Raw genomic sequence first — 24,100 nt, forward strand, 5'->3', positions numbered from 1 at the left:
AGAATACAAGAAAAACTGATTTTGCTCTGTCTCTCCTGGGCTGTGTGATGCCACCTCATCCATCCATGCTCAGAATGTTTTGCTGTCTCCTAAAACAAGATTCTTGTTTTGAAAAGCAGCATCATGGTATCACAGATGCCCAAAGCAGAAGCCAGGGGTTGCTGCCACAGTCAGGTGCCTGGTGCTGCATTTTATAAAGGATAAAACTTTTCCTGCCGCTATTCCCCCCAACCAACAGGGTAAATGTAAATACATGAAAAAATACCTACACATCTTTTTTAGTCACACACTTTGAGTTTCAGCTTCCTGGTTGGTCCAGATCCTGCTAGTGATACATTCCTGTTGTGTTTTCACCCCAGCCAGCAATCAAGCACCACACAGCCACTCACTCACTCTCCCATCAGTGAGATTGTGGAGAGAATTAGAAAGGTAGAAGCTGGAAAACACCTGGGTTGAGATAAAGACATTAATAGTGAAAGTGAAAGCTGGCACACAAGCAAGGAAAAACAAAGGATTCATTCACTGCTTCCCAGGGCAGGCAGGTGTTCAGACACCTCCAGGAGAGCAGAGCCCCATCACGTGTAATGGTGGCTTGGGAAGACAAACGCATCACTCCATGTGTCCCCCCTCCTTCCCCCCAGCTTTCAATGCTATCATGTGGCAGGGTCAGTTGGGGTCACCTGTCCTGGCTGTGTCCCCTCCCCATCTCCCCTGTGTCCCCAGCCCCCTCACCAGTGTGGCCATACAAAAAGCAGAAAAAGCCTTGGCTCTGTGTAAACACTGATCAGCAATAACAAAAATATCTCTGTATTGTCAGCCTCATGTTCAGCACAAATGCAAACATAACCCCATATTAGCCACTGTGAGGACAGTTAATTCTACCCCAGCCAAACCACTGTCTTCGACTCAGTTCAAGTCAATGTAGGCTTCTACCCTCCTCCAGCAAGCTCTGTTCCCTGCAAAGGAGTTGCAGTGATTTACCTTAACGTGGTCTTTTCCTTCCTTGAACCAAGAAGAACATGAACAGTGCAGCCCATGGCAGCTTTTGCTGCTTCCCCCTGTCCCAGTGGCTGCAGGCTGCTCTGGCATCTCATGGGAGATTTCTGGTGGAGGAATACAGGGTCACAAGGGAGGATCCCTCTGTGCCACTGCAGAGCCAAACCATGTCCCTCCAGCACTACAAGAGTGTCCACACCAGGGGCTAGGATTTGGTTGGCTGCATTGAATTAGTTGAATTTGGGTGTAACAACAGCAAAGGCTCATTTCAGTTCAGCTGAATGCGAGGAAGCAGAAGAGATTCTTTTACTGGAGCAGAAGAAAAATTGAGAGCTGTAGAAAACAGCAAAAGGCAGTGAAATCCCTTGAAAGGGATATTTCAGTGAAAAACAGATACTTCTCTTATGGCTAGTGCTCAATTACTGAATTATAGAGATTAACTATAACATTTAATGAATAGTAATATATCATTACAGTAAAGAAACCATGATTTCATGGTCTCAAAGATTTTTGACTGACAAGCTCCTCTTTTTCTCTCTGGGCATCTCCATGTTCACCTGTTTCCCAAGTAATCTGAAGGCACTGGAGGGATGTATGGCCCCAATCAGGGCTTGTAATTAAAAACAATTAACCAATTAAACCAAGCAGCTAAATTGCTCTGTGAGAAGGGAGGATCCATCTGTGAGATGCAGTGGGATTGATGGCTCAGATGCCTGCAGCTCTTGGGAAACTTTTGGCTTTAGATCTGTATACCTGAATTCATCCTCTCATAAATGATATAGAGTATTTCAGCTGGAAGAGGTCTACAGCAATCTGTCTTGCACTGGTAATGCAAAGATTTAAAGGGTTTCATGATCCTTAACTTAAAGCATAGTGGTGGGTGTCACAGAAGCTGGTGAGAAAGTGAATTATGAGGACCTAGATGGTTCAGCTCCCTATGAGTCCTCTCTCAGACCTGTGGGTGTGTGTAATTTCATGTTAAACCTTATTTGTTAGCAAGCAACACAAGGAGGAAAAGAGGAAGAAATGGTTGCCTGGGAATCAAAAGAAATAAAGGGGAAAAAAATAAAAACAGAAGGGGCAAAAACACACTCAGCAGAACATACAAAAAAACGTAGATGTAATTTCTGAACTTTCTTCTTCGCACCCTTCCTCAGGGTTTCCGCTCTGCCCACGCCTCTGGTGGTCACTGCGACACTTTTCTGATAAAGAGGAAGGAAAAACCAGCAGCTGTTGTCCTGGATGCTCGGTGGCAGAGAGAGCGCAGGCAGGGAAGTGTTCCTGATTTACTCCAGCCTGGGAAAGGCAGATCAGCCTGGCTGGAGGGGAAGCAGCCCTGCAGGAAGGATGGGAATGGTGCTGCGAGCAGCCGTGCTCCTGAGCTCCGTTCTGCACTGCAATGGTGAGTCTGGGCTGGGCACGGGGCCCTGCCCTGGCTGTGCTGGGCAGGGGCAGCTCTGCTTCGGGAAGAGCTCAGATTCACTCCTCAGAGTGAGAGAAATGTACTGGCACAAAGGCAATGGGCTGCTTTTTTACAGGGAAAAGAGTTTTTGGTTTCTTTACCCAGTGGTTTAAGTTTCTCATGTTTGGCTTAGGCTGAGAGAATGGTGTGTTTCAGAAAGAGGCAGTGGAGGAGTGAAGTCTTTGCTGTTCCTCAGAAGGCCCAAGGGAGATGTTGGGGGCAGACGCTGGCTGAGACCAGAGAGCTGCAAGTTGGACTTTAGACCAGCTCCTTCCCCCAAGCCTGAGTTATTGGATAACTCTGAGCCTGTGCTCTTCTCAGGGCCGGTGGTGGCAGGAAAGCACCAGGCAGAGCAGGAGAGCCAGGCTGCCCCCATGGCAGGAGTCAGTAGCCCAGCCATCAGCCACCTCCCATCCTCATGCCACACTGATTTTTGGGCAGCCCAACCCCTCACACTCCCCACTGCCTGCTGGTGTTTCTCATCTGGTGGGCTCTCCTTGCCATGCTCTTGCTAGGGCTTCACCACCTGGGAGCTGCCTTCACCCTGGCTGCTCTGTGGCTTCATTTTCATCTTCCTTTCCTCCTGCAGCTTTTCTGGAGCTGAGTGGCCCCAGTGAGATCAAAGGTGTCTGGAAGGACTCTGTCACTCTGCCTTGTGCCTATGTGCCTGTGGAGGACCTCGTGCAGCAAACCCTCACCTGGACTGTGGTGCATGACGAGGGTTCAGGTGACATCATCCGGAGGGATGACTCCGGGGACCAGGTTCTCCTGTCTGAGTATAGAGACAGAGTCAGCATCCCGAAGGATGACCCAGGAAATGTGTCTCTCATCATCCTGAGCCTGGAGATATCTGACAAAGGAACCTACACTTGCCAGGTCACCTGGAGAGACAGCAACAACAGCCTGATAGCAAAGGAGATCACCACCAGCTTGGAGGTTGTTAAAGGTAAATCCAGGAAGGAGGCTGTTCAGGAGGGAAAGGCTTGGCTCAGAAAGGCTTTTGGGAATTACAGCAGGTAGGCAGTGACTGCATGTTTGCATGCAGAAGCATTTTGCTGATCAGTGTCAGCCTCCAGCAAGAAACAGCAAATAGGTCAGAGAGGAATTCTGCCCAGGACACAGCACCCTGCAGCTCAGGGAGGACCTGTGGCTCCTCAAGGACCAGCTCAGCCCTGGCTCTATCTGTAGCCAGTGGCTCGATGTTTCCCAGTGGCATGCAGCAATGGGAAAGTCCCAGGAATACTGTATTGCTGTTCTTTCACTAAATTTTACCAGCATGTGCTCGCCCTCCCTCTGTCCAGTGTGGGGGGTTTATAGGGGCACAGAGGCTGCAGACACCCATGCGGTGTGGTGATGTTCACAGGGGTCTGAGGATGATGGAAGAGATGAGGATCTGACTCCATGTTTCAGAAGGCTTGATTTATTATTTTATTATATATATTATATTAAAATTATACTAAAAGAATAGAAGAAAGCTAGCCTTCTGATGAAATCCTAAGAATAGAAAAAGAATGATAACAAAGTCTTGTGACTGACCGAGACAGTCTGGACAGCTGGACTGTGATTAGCCATTAATTAGAAACAACCACATGAGACCAATCACAGATGCACCTGTTGCATCCCACAGCAGCAGATAATCTTTGTTTACATTCTGTTCCTGAGGCCTCTCAGCTTCTCAGGAGAAAACTTCGTAAGGAAAGGCTTTGTCATAAAATATAATGTTATAATTATATATTTTTATATTATTATATATAATTATATAATATATAATATTATATATTATACAATTATAATGGCTACAGTGCGGCACAGCTGAGCTCATCCTGTGCAGGGAGGTGATGCTAAAGGCGAGCTAAACCCTTCGTCCTGGGAAGCGGGAGCTGCTGCGGCAGGGGGAGCGTTCCCAGCCCAGCCAGGGCTCCGTGACCCGGCCCCCCTGTGCTCTGTGTTGCAGTGGCAGCCACCAAGCCCATCATCAGAGCGGCGGAGCCGGGGCTGACGCTGCCGGCCGGGGCCAGCACCAGCCTGAGCTGCGAGGCCGGCGGCTCCCCTCCCATCAGCTACCGCTGGTTCCGCCGCGGCCCGGCGGGCACGGCCGAGCTCCTGCGCAGCGGGGCCGAGCTGGCCTGGCGCAGCCTGCGGCCCTCGGACAGCGGCACGTACTTCTGCGAGGCGCACAACAGGGCCGGGGCCGGCGCCGGCGCCGTGCAGCGCAGCGATGCCGTGCGCCTGACGGTCACAGGTGAGTGCCGGCCAGGCAAACCCTCTGCCGAGGGGCCGAGGAACCGCAGCCTCTGCCCTGCCCTGCCCTGCCCGGCAAGGAGGAAATGCCAACCGCCTTCAGCGCCCTGACACAGCCCTGCCCGCTGCCTCCAGCCTGTGTCCTGCTGCATTTCCTCTGTTCAATTTCCTCCTCTTTGAGGAACTGCTCTTTTCTGATGCAAAACGGGATTTCTACTTCAAACACTCATTTATTTATTCCTCTGTGGGTTTTTTGAAGTTCTCCCTGCCTTTATAAAGTTACCCACTGCAGTTCAGCAAGTTTAGACAAGGAGTTGGGGCTTTATTTGGAGAAGCAGGAAGAAGGGAGTGGTAATTCAGTGGCAGAACAAACCAAGCTGGCCTTTGCTCCCCACCACCGGCTGCGTGTCTCAGGGAGACACACTGCACTTCATTCCAGGCTCTGACACCTCCAGGCTCTGCAGGACAGTGTGTCACAGGTTGGACTCAATGGCCTCAGAGGCCTTTTTCAGTCTATTCAATTCCATGATGGGCGCCTGGTGGAAAACCTGCAGCTCTCCTTGGCTGGTGACTGGATCAGCCCAGCTGTGAAGCCCCTGATGGCAGAGCCAGGCTCAGGCACCTCCCAGTGGCTGGGAGAGAGGCAGAGCCCGCTGAGCTCCCAGGCACGGAGCTCTGGTGAAGCCCTGGGTGCTTTTCCCGGCAGTGCCGCCCTGGAGGGAGCAGCACAGGAACGGGGCTCGGTGCTGCAGCTGCTGCCCCGCGCCGCCGGCACAGCATCCCCCTCCTGCCTGCTGGGACGGGGCTGCTTCCTCCTGCTCCCACGCCTGGGGAATTCTGCACCACAGCAGCATCTCCATGGTGGTCAGACCCCTGTGTGAACCTCTCCTTCTCCTCACCTTGCAGATGTGCCCACAACAACAGCAGCCTTGCAGAGGAATGTGGAAACCACGGGGGGACTCCACTCAACCACAGGTCAGGGTGAGAGCGGTGGCAGCTGATGGCAGGGGAGGGGTGTTGGGGCAGTGTGCCACCAGTGCTTGGATGTGGTTTTATTGCTGAGGAACAGAGTCTTGACCCTACTGAACTTCAGTCCATATGCCTCAATTTTTAACTCAGATGTATCTGAAAGTAGATCTTCCTTCCCTCAGTTTCCAGTCCTTGCAGGGCTAATATGTTGTCTTTGTAGGAGGGACTGTATGCGTCTTAGCACTGCTGAAAATGCCTTTTCCTAAGCTGCAGATCATATGGGATGGGATATTCTGCGTTTGGTTCTTTTCTAAAGGGATTTTTGCCTGTTATTTGATCCTGAATAAAAGCTGCTGAGGGGAGGCAGGTGTGGTGTCTCCAGTGGCAGACACAAGTGCTGCAAAAGCCTCCTGAGACCCAACAGAAAACATGTACTTGACCAGGGACAGCAGTTTTGAGGGAGCGTTGTGGTTTCCCATTTGTTTTTGTGGCATGTGGGCATTTTTGCCTGGACTAGAGCGGTTCTGCTTGTTGCATTATGTTTCATTTACATTTATGGTGCCCCCGCAACCACGTGGGGATTGTGGAGGCTGAGGGAAGCTGTTGACAGGTGTTGACTGTTCTTACAGTAAAACCTGAAACAGAGCTGGTGTCTGGAGGTATCTCAGCAATCTCCTGGACTTTGTGGGGCCCCACCACTACTGCAGGTGTGTGTGTGCAGACATGCAAATGCACACAGGTACCTGGTGTGTGTCTATGCAGTTTGGTTATACATAAGTATGTATATATACTACATATAGTATCCATTCTATGACCATATGGTACTACAGGCACTCTATAGTGTATTCATAGTGCTTATTTCTGCAGTTTGCCTTGTAAAGGGGCTGGAGGCATTCTCTTCTGATCCTACAGCTCCATTTCCAGATCTCCTGGTGGTAAAATGAGGTTGGAAATGCAATGTCAGACTTTAACTCATCTTTGTTTTTCAGATCTGCCCATAACAGCAACAACTTCTGAGAGTGGTGTGGGATATCCAGGGAAGAATGAAACAATTCAGGGTAAGAGCAGAACCAAACTGAGAAGAAGATTAAAGGCCCAAATCAGATTCTCTGTAGTCAAAATTAGTATTCTGCCTTTTTAGCTGCAAACTGCATTAACAGCTGTTCTCTAAGGACCCAGATAATTTATGGTGACTCTTTTAAAGGTTCTGGATGTTTTTATGGAAGAATTTTTAAAAATGTTGACATATGGGGCACAGAGAATTGTTGCTGTGTTCCTGAGCAGTCAGTCCATTTTTATCTTGGACTGTCTAAGTTGAAACAGCAGAAAAACCTCAATGTGTGCCTCAAGCAGATCTACACATCCTCCAGCTTTGCAGCATTGTGAATGGTTTAGATACTTCCCATACAGAACTGAGCAGCATCCTTGAATGGCAAGCTTTATTTCATGACATGCAGTGCAGTTATCCTGCCCAGCTCACATCCTTGGGCACCTCAGCATGGGATGGACACTGTCTGTACAGCTGGGGTCCCTTGGTGAGGTGTACACAGTGCTGGGACACATAACACCACTCACAACCACAGCACCAAGGCTCTGTGGGGACACAGCCCCATGTGCTCAGGCAGGGCTGGCCTTGGGGACATGGTGAATGTCATGTCCCTGCTGCTGCTGTCACCCAGGAGGGCTCCCCTGTCTGAAATCCCTCTGTTGTATTGCTTCAGAGTTCCAGAGGACTGGCTTGTCCCTGTACATGGTCATCCTGATTGCTGTGGTGTGTGGTGCTGTGGTTTTCCTTATCATCTCTCTTATCGCTTGCATTAGAAAGCCCAAAGAAGGTGAGTAGAATGTTCTGGAAAAGCTGAATGTTTTACACATGCCCAGCATGGCTTTACCTTTAATGAGTTTTGGGGCCTGGAGCAGAGCTGGCAGCCACCAGCAGGCAGGAGATGACACAGATGGGAGACCCAAAGAGGCAGAGAAGTCCTTGCAGCCAGGAGGGTCTTCCATGCACCAGCTGTGGGATTGGGGCAGCAGTGGCCCTGGTGTTTCTGACCTGCACTTGAGCTGTACCCTCCATCCCTGCTCTGGCTCTGGGGCAGCTGAATCCCTGCCCTGCAGCCCATCCCAAGGTGTGTGGCTCACTCTGCCACAGAGCCTTGGGATTGTTGTTTCCCACTGCTCCTCACAGACATCCCAGGGCTCAGACTCACCTGCCTGGCCAGGTTCACAGTTCCAAATCTTTAAAGTCCCTGGCAGAGGGTTCATCCTGCCCTGCTGCTGGGAAGAGCCTTTGGCAGCAGGTGCTGCTCAGCTGTTCCTGCAGTTGGCACCCACAGGGAAGAGGTCACTGTCAATTCTCCCTGTTCCATGTGAATTTGTTTCCTCTCTGGTCTTTGATCACAGGATCCATTCGCTGAATGCTCAGAAACCCCTTGACCAAATGTTCCTTGAAGCCCTCTCCTCACCAGCTGTGCAGGGAGCACACAGATGTGCTTTGAGTTATGAGATCCCACAGACTTCATTTTCTCCTTTGTTTCACTAATGACCCCTCTACGACTCCATGCTACCAATTAATAATAAAATTGTCAGATATTTATTTTACCATTTTCCTTATTTTTCTTCCCCTTTTTTTTAAAGGAATCCAGAATAGCTACTTTCAAAACTGTTCTTTATTGACTTCTAATGAATAGGGAAACTGTGGACTTCTAGTTTCTAACCTCAACTTTATCTTTGACATTGGGTCAAAATAACCCAGTTGTGTGATAGCTGAGTTGTTTTTGTTTTCTTGGACTGAATCCTGGGAAACTGAGTCATCACCCACTTGACATGATATCCAAGGCTGTTATTTTTATTCTGTCTTGAGAAGTCATTTTCTTAAACCAAGAAGTTAAACAAATTCTTTTTTAAGGAATGTAAATATAAATTATTGACAAAATTCTGATTTTTCTTTTCCAGCTCAAGTCTATGATGTAAAATTGTGAGTATAACCCTTTCTCTGGCACATTGATGGGTCCTGGGGGGAGGTATCAGAGCAGAAATAAATAGTATTAGCTGTCATAATGAAAACCTCCTTAAGCAGTCTGGGTGAAGAAGTTCACAGTTAGCTCAACAGCACATTGTAGAATGGCTTGTGGGTTTTCCACAGCAACAAATAATGTAGAAGAAAGACCTTTTTCATGGCAATATCAGAATTGTAGAAGAGAGCAAGGGCTGCTCTTTGACTCCTAAGCCCAGGGGAGGCTACTGAAGATGGTTGCCAAGGCTAAATTCTCTGTGTTTTTCCAAGGCTAAATTCCCAGTGTTTTTTCAAATGCAAGTGAAAGGAAAGGAACTCTGCTTCTGGAGACCACTGGTTATAATCTGCTTTATCCTGAAAACATCCCTGGCTGAATTTGTTTCTTCTAACCATAGCTAGGAAGGAAGTTATAACTATTTCTAAACTCAGGTTTCACATCCTGATCCACTTGTAACCTGTGGAAGTTTTACTGAAAAGCCTCATAATCTGGTCAAAACATACAAGCAGAACCACTTCTCTAGGTATCAAGTGCTGCTAATTTGAGTATTACAGTGGGCTGTGCCAGCATCCCAGTGCTGGGCCTCCCTAGCAGTGTGTAAGGCAGCAGTTTAAAGAACATTTGAACCCTGATCAATGGAACAAATGCTGTGGTTACATTTCTCCTCAGAGGCTCTACCTTAATTTTAAAAATATTAGATACCATAAGCCAGACAGTGGATGTGAGCTGTTTTCAGTTCTCAGTTTACACTTCCTCCAATATTTTTTATAAATATTTTTTCTCTTCAGCAATTAGGTGATTTTGCAAGAAATGGTGGTAATCCATTGCTTGCATGCCCTTTGCTGCCTCTCCCTGGAAACTTTCTCAGGGTTGGAAGCGATGCTGCTACAATGCCCACCAGAAAGCAAAGGACAAAACTCTCTCCTTCAGAATATTGCCATAGTCCAGTGGCCTAAGTTTACCCAGGTTTGGCTCAGACTGTAATACTGTCAAAATCCTGATGGTTGGAGATGCTTTGTTTACTCTGGTTGCTATTCTTTTTGTTTTTTTTAATTTCAGCCACAACTCAAGAGCAGCAGCTTCCTCAAGCACAGGTCACTATGAGGAACCCATCTCTGCCACTGAAAACCACTATGTGATGGAGCTTGGGGAAAGCAAAGTCTCTGAAGAAGTAAATAAGGATGTGTCTGGCTGTGTGGCAAATGCCCAGGAATCTGAGTATGAAGTAGGGGACACTTCCTGAGACCCAGCAATGCTCTTCAGATACCAGTCCTGAGGAGCACCTTCACCCAGGCAAAATACATATTTATTTTCCCTTCTGCCCCTGACAAATAGGTTGGATAAGCAGTGGTTGCTCTCCCTCCACAGTCCCTGCAGTGAAAATGCAGGAACTTCAGTTACAGACTGCTGTATAGAATTTCTGATTTTGTTTTCCTTGATTCCCTTTCACACCTGTATCCACTAAAGCCCTTTGAATGCTGCAGATCCCAGGCTAGGAGTACTGTACTGAACTTACTGCTGTATCTGTCCCAAAGGAGCAGTGTTTGCAGCCTTTGTGTGATGGGAGGAGAGCCAGGGGTGCTCAGTGTAACCTCCCCATGGGTGAGCAGGGCAGGATGAGGCTGGCTTGGGAATGGCTGACCCCCATCCTGCCCACCTGATGCTGCACAGATTTAATATAACAGATTTTTTAGAAACAATGGAAGGCAGATTAAAGCCAAGAGAAACTCAGGAACCTGCCACAGCAGGAGAAGCAGTGCAGGAAGCAGGAATGTCCTTGCTGTCCTTGTGATGCCCTTGATCCCCCTGCAAGCCCTGCAGTGAGGTCCAGGCACACTGGCCACAGCTCTGGCTGCTTCTGGCACTGCAACCAGGCACTTTCTTACTGAGCTCATCTTCTCTGTTCTCTCTTTAAGTGCACGATGGATATTTGAAAGAAATTAGGTACTTTTCCATAAGTCTGGAGTAGGATTGCTTACACATGCCTCACATATTTTGCTGTGTGCGTTTCTGCACAACTGGCTCATTCTGGAATGCCAGCAAGCCACTCACAGCCCCACACTAGATACTCAAGAAGTACTTTCCTCCCAGCTTAAAAGGCCTGAAGGGTAAGTTATGAATAATTTCTACTGCCCTTAGTTAATCTGTTATGCAGACTTATGGAGGAACCTTTTTATAACAATCGGGGCAATTCTGTGTCCCATTAAAGCCATGCAGGCAGGTGTAAAACAGAGGGAGTGACCCAAGGGATGAGCAAAATGTTGGTAACACAGACACTGGATTAATGGGCCCCCAGCTGTGCTACTCACACTCAGGACAGCTCTGCATCTGCAGGCCTCTGAGCATCAGTTCAAAACTCACCAGAATTCAAACGGAGTATGAGGTGCTAATGGAAAGGTATTCCGGTCAAAAACCTGGATTGTGGTACTATAAAGTCCATGGAATGTCACAAACTTATGTGTGCATGTTGGCCTCATCTTGGGTTTAGCAGAGCAAGAAAAGTTACTGAGAAGTGTTGTAAAGAATAATAATTGGTACAAAACCACATCTGTGCCAACAGTCTCTTAGAAAAAAGAGAAGAAACAAATGAGCAAAGAGTGCCCATGGGGGTCAGGGCTGAGAAGGTGAAGAGGCTACAGCTTGTTTACAGCTTCTCTGAAAAGGATGCAGAAATTAATGATAATTATCTGGTAGCACTTTCGAAGGGGCAAGGAAAAGCACTTCTTTGTATGCAACACAGAAATAAATGTGGAACACAGTGCTGCTCATCCAGGGCTGAGAGCCAGAGGTCTAATGGGAAATTAGAGGAATTAATGATTAGAAGTTCATCAGAATGCACAAACTACCAGGCACTTATCAATGACCTTATACTTTCTCCTGTGCTACAAGTTTTATTTCTCTTTATTAACAATATACTTAAAAATCAAGGGCTGAAATCTTGATTTCTGAATGAAAAAGAAATACATGGCAGCTACTGGTGCTGTCATGGAGAAAACTGCCAACATGTACATGCAGCTTATTGCAGATGTGGAGAAAAGAGGTGTGAGTGCGTGTTCTGCTGTGTGAGGTCAGAGGGGTGGGAAGGAAATGTGGCAGGAGCTGGAGCACAGCCCATCCACCTGAGCTCAGCCTGACTGCTGTGGCCACCTGGAATGACCCGCAGAGCTCTTCATCTGAGGGCTCTGATGTGGCCAGAGCTCCAGCCAGAGGAGTAGGGAGCACTGAGGGAAGGCAGAGATGCAGGGTGTCCCACTGAGGGACAGGGTGCTCAGTCACACTGAGCTCTCACTGCTGGAACCCCATGGGTAAGGGCTGCAAGGAATCCCACAGCTTGCCCCAAAATCACTCCATTCCAGCTGCACTGCAAAGCCACAGGCAATGCAGCCCTCCCAGTGTGGTTAAACAGCAGTGTTATCCTGGCTGGACAGCCAGCAGCAGGAGCTGATGATATTAAATACAGCTGTTGTAAGGCAAGCTCATTAAACTGAAAATAATTCCATGAATTCTGGTCTCCATGTGGTTTGTGTCTGCATGCACTGTGGGACAGCTGGACAAGGTCCAGGTCCAGCTTGATCTGGGGTGTACCTGGGGTGAAGAGCAGCTGCTGTGCACCCTGGGCAGTGGCAGAGGATGAGCTGAGGTCACAGCAGCTCATCCCTGTGGTGGTGTTCACAGGGGTCCCAGGATGAGGGAAGATATGAGAATCTTGACTCCACGTTTCAGAAGGCTTATTTATTATTTATGATATATATTATATTAAAAGAAAATTATATATTAGAACTACACTAAAAGAATAGAAGAAAGTATTTCATCGAAAGGAAAGGGAAAAGGAAAAGGAAATTGAATGATAATAAAATATTGTGACTGACCAGAGTCCAAGACAGCTGGACTGTGATTTGCCATTAATTAAAAACAACCACATGAGACCAATCAAAGACGCACCTGTTGCATTCCACAGCAGCCGATAATCATTGTTTACATTTTGTTTCTGAGGCCCCTCAGCTTCTCAGGAGAAAAGATCCTAACAAAAGGATTTTTCATAGAATGTGTCTGTGACACATCCCAGAGCAGCAGATTTACTAAACCCAGAGCTGAGCCAGCCTCTGCAGAGCACTGGGAGGAGGAGCTGGGCAGCCTGCAAAAAGCCAGCCTCAGCTGGTGCTGAGTGAGCCTGCAGGGAGCAGCAGCAGTGGTGTGTGGTGACTGCAGGTAAGGGACATCTGTGGTGCCTGGGGAGTGCAGCCCACCTGCAGCACCAGGAAAGAAACGAGAACTCAGAAGGCATCGAACACATGGGGCACTTTCCTGGAATCAGGAGCTGTTTACAAGGATTTGGCCAAGCTAAAAGCAACCCAGAACTAATGTCATTGACCTGGGAATTCCTGGGAAGGGAAGTGAATTTTTCAGAGAGAGCACTTGTACATCATGTTTCTTCTGTCACACAAGCTTTAAGGGGAAATGCTAATTTACACCAATTTCTGTTTCTTGAAATGGAACAAGGACATGTTTTGATGACTGACTCTATGATTATCTGATGTGACAGAACTGTGGTGTGAATGGCTGGGGGAGATCACACAACCAGCTTCTGAGGGACATCCAAAAACTATTTAGCAAAATACACTGTTGAGTCAGATCTGTCAGTTAGCTATGGCTGGACCAAACAAGAAAGTCTAAGGCAAAAATTGCTTCTTTTTTGAGTGCACATGGTTGAGAAAGAGCACTTTAAGACCCTTCTTCTTAGATTATCTACTTTTTTGATTATTTGCTCATAGTTGAGTATTGAATTTCATCTCCTTGAATGCTAAGAATCTTGTTCATCACCAGAAAAATGATAGCAAACTTCTGTGGCCATTGGCAAATTCTGTCAGAAGATGAATGTAAGATGTAGTCTCAGCAGAGCTGGTCCCTATGAACAGGGTCTGAGTCACCATGGGGGGACCAGGGGACTTTACTGTGTCACTTGCAGATTGCCCAAGATGAGCAGCAGAAATGGCAGAACAAAGAGTGCCTGCGCTGTGCCACTTGAAGAAATGACACTGGAGAGAATGTCCTGTCCTGTGTGTGGGAGGAAGGTGGGTACCTGGGGGACAGGCTGCAGTGCCTCACCTGCAGCACTGCGTGGGAGAGAGCAGCAAGTTAAACCCAGAGCAGAGACACTGGAATAAAATACTGCATTTTAATAAACCAGGTATCTAGCCAGCATGGCTGAGACATTGAAGGTTTTTCTTCTTGTGTTCAGATACAAAACTCTGAGGAGTCCTTTCAGTAAGGGAGAATGGGCTGACTGTGTGACTCAGGGAGCTGTGTCCGTGTCCAGGCAGAGAAAGATGTCATGTACATCACATTTGGGGAACTACAGTTATTCATCTCTGCTTTAGTTAAATAGTCTTTTTTTTTAATCCTGCATAATTAGAGCCTCAGGAAGTCTTGCATGTCCGGTTCAAAAAATAATCCTATCAGCAGTTTTAGCTTGGGTTTTCAACTTCTTTCAGGGCGTGTTCCCCAAAACCCAACTTCTCTTAAACTGTTTTGTGGAGGAGACTCTTTGTCTGGGACAAGGCTCTACTGCCAGTTATGGATCAGAGTGTGGAAAGATTTGGGTTTTAATCATCTCTATGAAAGCTGACACATTTCCCTCTTTGATTGACACAGCTAGCAACTTAACAAGTGGTTTTTTGTTTGTTTGCTTGCTTTTAGGCAGGACTCAAACACTACTAAATTCTTCTCAGGGGCTGCATGGGCAGATGGATCCAGGCCATGTACACTGGTACCCCACTGGCAGCTGCAGCAAAGATGTCAAGAAGAAAAGTCAGCAAAAATCAAGTTTCAATGTCTTACATAGACAAGAATGGGTATGGCTGCCCCCATCATCCTCCTCAGCAGGATGGCAGCTGGTGGTGGCTCTCAGAGCCCTGGATGAATTTCTTACACCAGGTCCTGCAGCAAAACATTTAGCTTTTTGCTCCAGAGAAGTTCCACCACAGAGATCAACAGGGTGGAACCTGGAATCCCAGTCTGCACGGGCCCCACGGGTGGGCATGCCTCTGCCTGGGACTGAAATGAGATCCACCCAGCTCTCATTACCCTCCTGACTCTGGGAAAATGATGAAGATAATCTCCAGCTCTCATTACTCTAGCAGAGAGGGAATAGGCTGTCACTGCCATGGAGCAGCACTTCCAGGGATGGCTTCACCTGCAAGGTGAATGTTTCAGCCCCAGCAGACAGGCATTTGTTGTGATGGGATGAGGCTGTGGCAAAACCATCCCATTTACCTTTCTCTCCCATCTTCAGTAGAAAACAGCTCCCTGTCCCTCAGACACATCTGCCTCCTGCTCAAAGATACTGTTTTGCAGCTGTTAGAACCATGTGCTAAGGCATGGCTATTGAATAAATCCCAAAAAGCTGCTCTACTGACTATTAACACCTATAACAGAATTCACTAGGTCAGTAGATTTGCTTTTCTACATGTTTCTTATCTTTCTGTAAGTCCTTCACCTTGTGGTAATAATTAGTAAGCACAGATCAATCCTGTATCACACAGGATAATTCTTGGAAATAATTTCAAAGATATCCTACAGAGCACACTCAGAATGTCCCTTGGCTGCCAGTCAGAAGTCACCTCCTTGTCAAACACAATATGTGCTTTCAGAACATGATTTTGCCCATGAACTGGACTATTGCAGGAGAAATGTGAGCTGGGAGAGTCTGTGATGCTCAACATGATCTGGCAATGGGCACTTGCAGCTCAGAAAGGCAGCTGGGTCCTGGTGCATCAAGAGAAGAGAATGGGGACAGGAAATGGGACTGGAAAGATCCATAGAGCCTTTCTCCTTCCTTCACCCTCCACCTAACTCAGCAGTGAAATGGACTCGTGATGTTTCAGAAAGAGGATCCTAGATGAAAAAGAACAGAATAAAGGGAAGTGTTCTTCACTTGCAGTCTGGTCCCTGGAGGGTGGGAGTCTCTTGGGGAAAGGAGGACAGACCTGCACCTCTGGGAGAATGGGAAAAGTTGGATGGATAGTGGTGTTTGTGATGACTTTCATCAGCTGCAACGGTGAGTAAATGCTTCCATGTATAAGAAAAACAATCAGAGTACTAAGAGGATAGCAAAAATCTTTTGAATTATAGCATTTATTTTTTTTAATCTTTTAATTGACAAGTCAGTTAGGAAGTCTTTAGCTTATTGTATTATCCACAGAGCCTGAGAATTCATGAGAGTCTCCTTTGGCATCAGATACAATGAGGTGCTTTCAAGAGTGCAGCAAATGGGGCAGTATTGGGCAAATCATCTTCCCTGCCCCAAGGCAAGAGCAGAAAACAGCTTTTTGGGACCCTTGGCAGGGACCCACTGTGGTGTCCAGCTCTCAAAACAGTCTTGGTGAAGCTGGAATATGCATTCTAAATTTAATAACTCATCCTCATTGTTCTGTTAGCATGGCCCTAGGAAGAAGAGGAGCTGTGAGAGCAGGTGCTGGCACATTTGATTCCTCTTGGTATCTCCTGCCTAGTGACTCTCTGGTTGCATCAGGAAAGCTGGGACTGGGACCTTGGCTTCAGTTCCTACTCGCCTGACTGAATATACCCTTTCTCAGGGCATGTTTGACACTGGCAGCAGCAGAGGATAGTTTTGGGAAATAGGAGAAAAGTGTTCTTACACATTGTATACAAAAGCATAGGATTGCTCCTGACATTTAAAAAATTGGGTTGAAATGTATTACCCATTTCTTCATAAAAAACCCAGCTTTGCAAATTACTGAGATCTGCCTCGCAACCAACTTCTTGTGAGCTAAAGCTGCTGGATATAACCAATGGCTTTCTGGGGAGGGGAAAGGGGAGAAGAATAAGAGGTACTGGGAGAGATGAGCCAAGTCAAATGAAATTCAGGTGATTTTCTACTTACAAGAGGCACATCCCAGAGGAGGTGTGGGATCCATGGGCAGGCAGCCTGAGAAATTGGGAGAATGTGTGGAGAAAATCTTCTCCTGTGCCTACCTGAACACTTGGCAGGTGCTGATCTGGGTCAGGTCTGAAATTTTCCAAGGCTAAAGCAAAAGGATAGATTTTGGTCCACTATTCCTATTCCAGATTCAGTACTGCAGGGAATACCCCTAAATGTTCCTGCCCACAAGGAGACTGTCTGTACCGAGAAAGAATTAAGAATTGGCAAGTGCCCAGAGAGAAACTCAATAAAAATAGCCATGAGGTCAAGGCAGATGTTCACTTCCCCATGTCTGATGACGTGGGCTGGCTCGGTGCTGTGGTGTGCAGCACATCTGAGACCTGGCCAGGTGCTGGCACTGGTGAGTCCTGTCTCTCTGGAGGACGTTTCCCTCCTCTGCTGCATTCTCATTTCTTCCCTTCCACTGCTGTTCCTTGCAGCCTTCCTGGATCTGTCTACTGTCCACCAGGTCACGGGCACTTGGATGGCATCCACCACTCTCCCATGTACCTATGTGCCTACAGAAGATTTCACCCAGCAAACGCTCAGCTGGAGCGTGGATCAGGGCTCCGGCACCTCCACCATCTTCCACAGGGACGGCACTGGTGACCACATCCTGCTCTCCAAATTCCGAGGCCGAGTCAGCGTCCCAAAGCACAACCCAGGGGATGCCTCGCTCCTCATTCAGAACCTTGAAATGCCTGACAGTGGACACTACACTTGTCAAATCGTCTGGAGGTCCAGAGATAACAACTTGATAACAAAAGAGGTGACCACTATAGTTAAAGTTGTCAAAGGTAAATCCAGCAGTAAAGTCCTGCTCTTGTGCAGCCAGATTAAACCAAAAGAAGGTGGGGGAACCAGTGTTGGTGTGAATAGTCTTTCACACCACACTAGGTTGGGGGTTGAAGCATCTGCCTCCCTTGCTGTGCTGGTTATCCTTCCCAACACATGGAGGTGTAGGAATGAACTGGGGAAGGGAGCCAGTTAGTGTACACCCCAAGCTGGATCTGTTTATGGGCCAGTTGAACCCATGATGTTTGAGATAATATCTAGGTCTGGTTCTGTGCAGGCAGCCAATATCTCTGTGGTTCTTGTAGCAGGTGGGTGTTGTGTGAGCCAAGTCTGCCTTCTCTCCTCCCGAGCATCCTCAATGTGTGCTAGAAAAATCTCTTTCTGCAAGGGGGCCACCCACCCCAGAGAGCAGGACTTTGTGAAAGGGCGGCAGCAATGGTGGCACAGCTGGTGCAACCTGGATTAACACACAGGTTACCTCAGCTCATCCTGGGCAGGGAGGTGATGTGAGAGCCAAGCTAAATCCTCCGGGGAAGGCACCGCCAGCGGGAGCGAGATCTGCTGCGGCAGGGGGAGCGTGGCCAGCCCAGCCAGGGCTCCGTGACCCGGCCCCCCTGTGCTCTGTGTTGCAGTGGCAGCCACCAAGCCCATCATCAGAGCGGCGGAGCCGGGGCTGACGCTGCCGGCCGGGGCCAGCACCAGCCTGAGCTGCGAGGCCGGCGGCTCCCCTCCCATCAGCTACCGCTGGTTCCGCCGCGGCCCGGCGGGCACGGCCGAGCTCCTGCGCAGCGGGGCCGAGCTGGCCTGGCGCAGCCTGCGGCCCTCGGACAGCGGCACGTACTTCTGCGAGGCGCACAACAGGGCCGGGGCCGGCGCCGTGCAGCGCAGCGATGCCGTGCGCCTGACGGTCACAGGTGAGTGCCGGCCAGGCAAACCCTCTACCGAGGGGCCGAGGAACCGCAGCCTCTGCCCTGCCCTGCCCTGCCCTGCCCGGCAAGGAGGAAATGCCAAGCGCCTTCAGCGCCCTGACACAGCCCTGCCCGCTGCCTCCAGCCTGTGTCCTGCTGCATTTCCTCTGTTCAATTTCCTCCTCTTTGAGGAACTGCTCTTTTCTGATGCAAAACGGGATTTCTGCTTCAAACACTCATTTATTTATTCCTCTGTGGGTTTTTTGAAGTTCTCCCTGCCTCTATAAAGTTACCCACTGCACTTCAGCAAGTTTAGACAAGGAGTTGGGGCTTTATTTGGAGAAGCAGGAAGAAGGGAGTGGTAATTCAGTGGCAGAACAAACCAAGCTGGCCTTTGCTCCCCACCACCGGCTGCGTGTCTCAGGGAGACACACTGCACTTCATTCCAGGCTCTGACACCTCCAGGCTCTGCAGGACAGTGTGTCACAGGTTGGACTCAATGGCCTCAGAGGCCTTTTTCAGTCTATTCAATTCCATGATGGGCGCCTGGTGGAAAACCTGCAGCTCTCCTTGGCTGGTGACTGGATCAGCCCAGCTGTGAAGCCCCTGATGGCAGAGCCAGGCTCAGGCACCTCCCAGTGGCTGGGAGAGAGGCAGAGCCCGCTGAGCTCCCAGGCACGGAGCTCTGGTGAAGCCCTGGGTGCTTTTCCCGGCAGTGCCGCCCTGGAGGGAGCAGCACAGGAACGGGGCTCGGTGCTGCAGCTGCTGCCCCGCGCCGCCGGCACAGCATCCCCCTCCTGCCTGCTGGGACGGGGCTGCTTCCTCCTGCTCCCACGCCTGGGGAATTCTGCACCACAGCAGCATCTCCATGGTGGTCAGACCCCTGTGTGAACCTCTCCTTCTCCTCACCTTGCAGATGTGCCCACAACAACAGCAGCCTTGCAGAGGAATGTGGAAACCACGGGGGGACTCCACTCAACCACAGGTCAGGGTGAGAGCGGTGGCAGCTGATGGCAGGGGAGGGGTGTTGGGGCAGTGTGCCACCAGTGCTTGGATGTGGTTTTATTGCTGAGGAACAGAGTCTTGACCCTACTGAACTTCAGTCCATATGCCTCAATTTTTAACTCAGATGTATCTGAAAGTAGATCTTCCTTCCCTCAGTTTCCAGTCCTTGCAGGGCTAATATGTTGTCTTTGTAGGAGGGACTGTATGCGTCTTAGCACTGCTGAAAATGCCTTTTCCTAAGCTGCAGATCATATGGGATGGGATATTCTGCGTTTGGTTCTTTTCTGAAGGGTATTTTTGCCTGTTATTTGATCCTGAATAGAAGCTGCTGAGGGGAGGCAGGTGTGGTGTCTCCAGTGGCAGACACAAGTGCTGCAAAAGCTTCCTGAGACCCAACAGAAAACATGTACTTGACCAGGGACAGCAGTTTGAGGGAGGGCTTGTGGATTTCCTGTGTGAGCCTCTCCTCCCCCTCACCTTGCAGATGTGCCCACAACAACAGCAGCCTTGCAGAGGAATGTGGGAACCACGGGGAGACACCTCTCAACCACCAGTCAGGAAGACAGTAGTGACATGGAGCATACAGTGACAGGTGAGTGCCCAGGCCAGGGTTATTCACCTCTGTGCCAGGAGAAGACCAAGGCAGGGAGTTTGCTCTTCCACAGCGAGATCAGATGCTTATGCTGAGTATGAATTGTGTCTTGATTGTTACCCAGAGAGGCAGCACCAGAGGCTGGCACCCCTACTTGAGAATGTGCCTGATGATGGGAGGGGACAAGAAAATGTTTTCTGTGTCCCCCTGGGACCAGAACTGCTAAGGCTGCAGAGGTTCAGAAGGAGGTCACCTGAGGCAAGAGACCTAGCACAGGCCTCCACACCTCAGAAGTTTATGGTGCAGGTGATGGCAAAGCCCCGCAGGCCAGCAAGGGAGTCACCCGAGGAGACTGAGAGAGAGAGGGAAGTCTGGAAATCTGGGGAAGTGCCAGCAGGGCAAAGCCAAAGCATTCCCAGGCCATGCTGCAGCCAGGCATGATGCATCATATCAGCCAGGGCTGCCAGGAACCTGTGGGGCAAAGCTCAGGGAGGGGGACATGAGTGCCAAATGCTGCCCCAGCTGGCAAGACACACACAGGATAACAGGTGAGTCTAGGCTGGCAGAGCAGGCCCCATTTTCCTGATGCCCAGTGGGGCTGCAATGCATCCACCATTCTCCACTGACAGGTCCAGTCCCAATCACACGGGTCTCCAGGATGGACACTGCTCCAGTGGGGCCTTTCCAAGACACAGGTGAGTGGAGTCTCATGCTGGAAAACACCAGAAATGCACTGGCAAGGGCAGGGTGGCAAACATCATCCCAGACCAGCTCCACATCTGGCTGCTGTGCTTGTGGCAGATACAGCTGCAATGCCAAATCCCAGGCATTTATCCAGGCAGGAGCTGCACTCCTGACTCCTGCCCACATGCCTGTTGTGGGGGTGTTTGCAGCCTGCAGTTTGCTGTTTGTTTTCACACAGGGATGCCCCATCCCTGGAGGTGTCCAAGGCCAGGTCAGACGGTGCTTGGAGTGTCTGGTTGGTGGGAGGTGTCCCTGCCCACAGCAGGGTGTGGAACGAGATTATCCCTTTAAGAGCCTTTCCAAACTGAACCATCCCGGCATTCAGTGACTGCCAGCAAGTGCTGAACCCCCAGGTGGCCTCAGCCCCTTCTCAGTTAGGATTTAAAGGCTGTCCAAAGCAGGGGGGGAGTGGCGGCTCCCAGCCACCGTGTCCCCTGGCTGCGGTGACAGCACTGTCCCCCCATTAGGAAAGTTAATCCACAAACACCAGAGGTTTATGTCCAAAAAGGAGACAGAGGAGTCCTTTTACTTTATTCGAATAAAGGGAGAGGCCATGGGGCATTCCCCTGTGATCTCTCACATTTTTGGGGACGCAGCCTTCTTTTTATCCCAATTTCCCAGCCACATTTCCCTTCTCTCTTTCCCCATTGGCTGAGGTACTTGAGAGGTACAAACTTCCCAATACGCCTGATACCAAAGATTTCCCTCTAATGTATAACCCTCCCTTTTAATTTTTAATTCTTATGGAATTTAGGGTTTTTTCTTCTCCATTGTTTCTTTCATCTTTCAACATCAAATTTAATTTATCAGCCAACCTAAAGTTTATTGGCAAAAACACATACCTTTTTCCGTTCATCAATCAGTGGAATCTTCCCCATTGTTTCTTTTATCTCCCAGTGCTAGTTTTATCTGCCAGCAGCCCCACAGCTTGTTTATAAAGACAAATCCACTATTCTCCCATCCCGCAGGTTCCCAGCGGCTCACCCCGTCCCCGCTGCTGTACGGGCTGCCGGCCGCGCTGGGCGGCGCCGCGCTGGGCGCGCTGCTGGCGGCCGCGCTGGGCTGCTGGCGGCGGCGGCGGAGGAAGGACGGTGAGCAGCGACAAACCCAGCCGGGACGGGCGGTGGGACAGCCCGGGAGAAGGGGGCGGGCGGGAGGGACAGTCCCATCCCCATCACTCCCATCCCCATCACTCCCATCCCCATCACTCCCGTCTCCATCGTTCCCATCCCCATCACTCCCATCCCCATCACTCCCATCTCCATCGTTCCCATCCCCATCACTCCCATCTCCATCGCTCCCATCCCCATCATTGCCATCCCTGGTTGATCCCTTCCAGAGAGAAGCCTGTGGGAGGGTTATTCCCAAAAACGCTTTGTTCTATGACACATAAAGCAAGATGCATACCTTAGATTCTTTTTTTTTTCTTTTTCAGTACCTCTCTATGAAGTTGCTTTGTGAGTACAATTTTCTCCTTGGGGCATTAAGACGGAGGGCACTGTACTGGTATCTGTTCCTATAAAGCCTGTTTGCTCAGGGAAAATCAAAGATTTATTTGCCTTACAGGAGGAGGATCTGAAGACCTTGGCAGTTTAGTTAGCAACATGAGGACTTAGCATGTGGTCGCAGGAGATAGCCAGACTGTTCTTTAATATGGTAGAAAAACTGAAGGATACTCTGGGTGCTTTGCTGTGCCTGTCACATGCCATGGGAAACCTGTTCTCTGTGGGAAATTTTTGCCATTATTTAGGAAAGTAAAAGACAGAAATTTTCAGCTCTTCCTTTAAGTTCCCTCTACACTTGCCTTTCTCTATAAGAAACATGTCTTAGTGCTTGGCCAAGTACTACTTTGTAGAGTTTCTGTTAGCATATGATTATACAAACACATCTTCTGCCCTGTCCTCATCTCAGTCTTCAACACCTTCATATTGCTTTCCTACTCAGAGACACGCCACAGCCATCTGTAGCAATTTTTCCCAAATAATCCTGGTGTTTACTTTCCAAAGGCTGGACTGTCTACTGGTAACTTTAGAGTATAACATAATGCCACGAGAGTTTATAGTACCACTGTTAACCAGAGCTTCTTTTTGTGTAATTCTTTTAACAACACTTTTTAGTGTCTTTCAGAGCCCCCCAGACCCTCACTAGAATAGTATGAATTTTGCTGTTTCACAGATTATGTGGTAGATCTTGTCTCTAAGGTGTAAATGAAGTGCCATCTTTAGTTGTCCCTCTCACTCTGTCTCTCTGTCCCAGCTGCAGAACTGCAGATGTCGCCCTGCTGCAGCCTGAGGTGGAAGTCCCTGCTAAGTGCCAACAGGAGGAAATGTACTCTAGCCCTGAAAAGACCACCATGAAAGACAGGAAAAGCCCTGAGTATGAGAACCTTGTGACTGCAATGGAATCTCAGTATGAAACAGAAGGAATTTTGTAAAGTACCAGCTTTTCCACATAAGCAGCCATGCAGGGCTGCAGGTACTGAATAGTGAACTCAGCAGAAGGAAACTCTTCCTCCTGCTGTCCCTCTGTTCTGCTCTCACTGCTTGCTTTAACCCAGAGGAGCTGCATAACCTTTTGGTCTTTGGCAGACCAGGCCCTGCCTGCAGGAGCAGAAACCCCCAGCCAACTGTTTGCCTGCCCACTTCTATAGAGCAAGTTGTTTCTGAGCAACGTGAAGGACCCAGGGCAGGAAGAAAGGATCTGAAGGAGTGAGAACATGAAATTCTTTGGCCTGTAAATTCAAGAGTAGTTTGTGCAATGCTGCCAGTCAGTAACACTAGCAAGGGATACTCTCCAATGTGTGTTCCTGTTAAGGCATCCCAGGCTGCAAGGAACCAGGATTGTGCTGGAAATGGAGATCCTCTGGCTTTTGCAGTTCAGCAAATACTGGTTGTACATCCTGCCTGTGCTTGAGTCTTTTTGTTGTTGTTGTTGTTACAGCATGGTAAAGGGACCACAGAGGGGAGGTTGATGTCCCAGGAATGCCATTTTTGCTATCAGAATGGAGCTCAGTGCTCAGAGAGAGAGAATGAGTCTCTGAACTGTCACCCACTGGTTTTCTCCTGGAAAACAAGAACTGATGTAGAAGGAAATGCTGGCATTTAATTTTTACAGTATGGGGGCCAGAGGCATGATAAAATAGAAATTTGAGGCATTTGGATAATCTCTGAATACAACAGGCTGACACCAATTTACTCTGGGGGATGTTAGTCAATCTGTGTGATTACTGTGCAACATGTAGATGCAATTCCTGCCTTCAGCTGCAGTGCATTCCCTACAGTACACTGTCACTCAGCAGCCTGATTTGCCTTGTCACTGTTAATTGTTTGCATCTTGCCTGGACTGCAGTGCTGCTGTCAGTTCTGTCCTCTCTGTCTGTGCCTACATCCAGCATCTCTTTGTCCTCCAGGGACTTGGCAGGGAGGCTTTAGC

General features: G+C 49.0%; 2 protein-coding genes across 3 annotated transcripts; both read left to right on the top strand.

Moving 5' to 3' along the window:
* Positions 1–1,684: 1,684 nt before the first annotated feature.
* Positions 1,685–12,174, top strand: LOC132080190 (V-set and immunoglobulin domain-containing protein 4-like). The gene is made up of 9 exons (XM_059483217.1): positions 1,685–1,822; positions 2,154–2,398; positions 3,048–3,404; positions 4,413–4,700; positions 5,606–5,674; positions 6,658–6,726; positions 7,390–7,503; positions 8,624–8,645; positions 9,742–12,174. The coding sequence occupies exons 2-9, from the start codon at positions 2,239–2,241 to the stop codon at positions 9,923–9,925; spliced, it is 1,263 nt and encodes a 420-aa protein (XP_059339200.1). The 5' UTR covers positions 1,685–1,822; positions 2,154–2,238; the 3' UTR covers positions 9,926–12,174.
* Positions 12,175–15,594: 3,420 nt separating this feature from the next.
* On the top strand, positions 15,595–23,581 carry LOC132080235 (V-set and immunoglobulin domain-containing protein 4-like). 2 transcript variants are annotated; one of them, XM_059483267.1, is made up of 9 exons: positions 15,595–15,739; positions 17,065–17,421; positions 18,052–18,333; positions 19,244–19,312; positions 19,817–19,924; positions 20,554–20,619; positions 21,637–21,759; positions 22,104–22,125; positions 22,925–23,581. In XM_059483267.1, the coding sequence occupies exons 1-9, from the start codon at positions 15,685–15,687 to the stop codon at positions 23,100–23,102; spliced, it is 1,260 nt and encodes a 419-aa protein (XP_059339250.1). In that variant the 5' UTR covers positions 15,595–15,684; the 3' UTR covers positions 23,103–23,581. The 2 variants fall into 2 exon arrangements, with proteins under 2 accessions (XP_059339250.1, XP_059339251.1); XM_059483268.1 differs by having other exon boundaries at positions 22,931–23,581.
* Positions 23,582–24,100: the final 519 nt, after the last annotated feature.

This window comes from Ammospiza nelsoni, chromosome 15 (assembly GCF_027579445.1).
Source record: "Ammospiza nelsoni isolate bAmmNel1 chromosome 15, bAmmNel1.pri, whole genome shotgun sequence".
NCBI lineage: Eukaryota > Metazoa > Chordata > Aves > Passeriformes > Passerellidae > Ammospiza > Ammospiza nelsoni.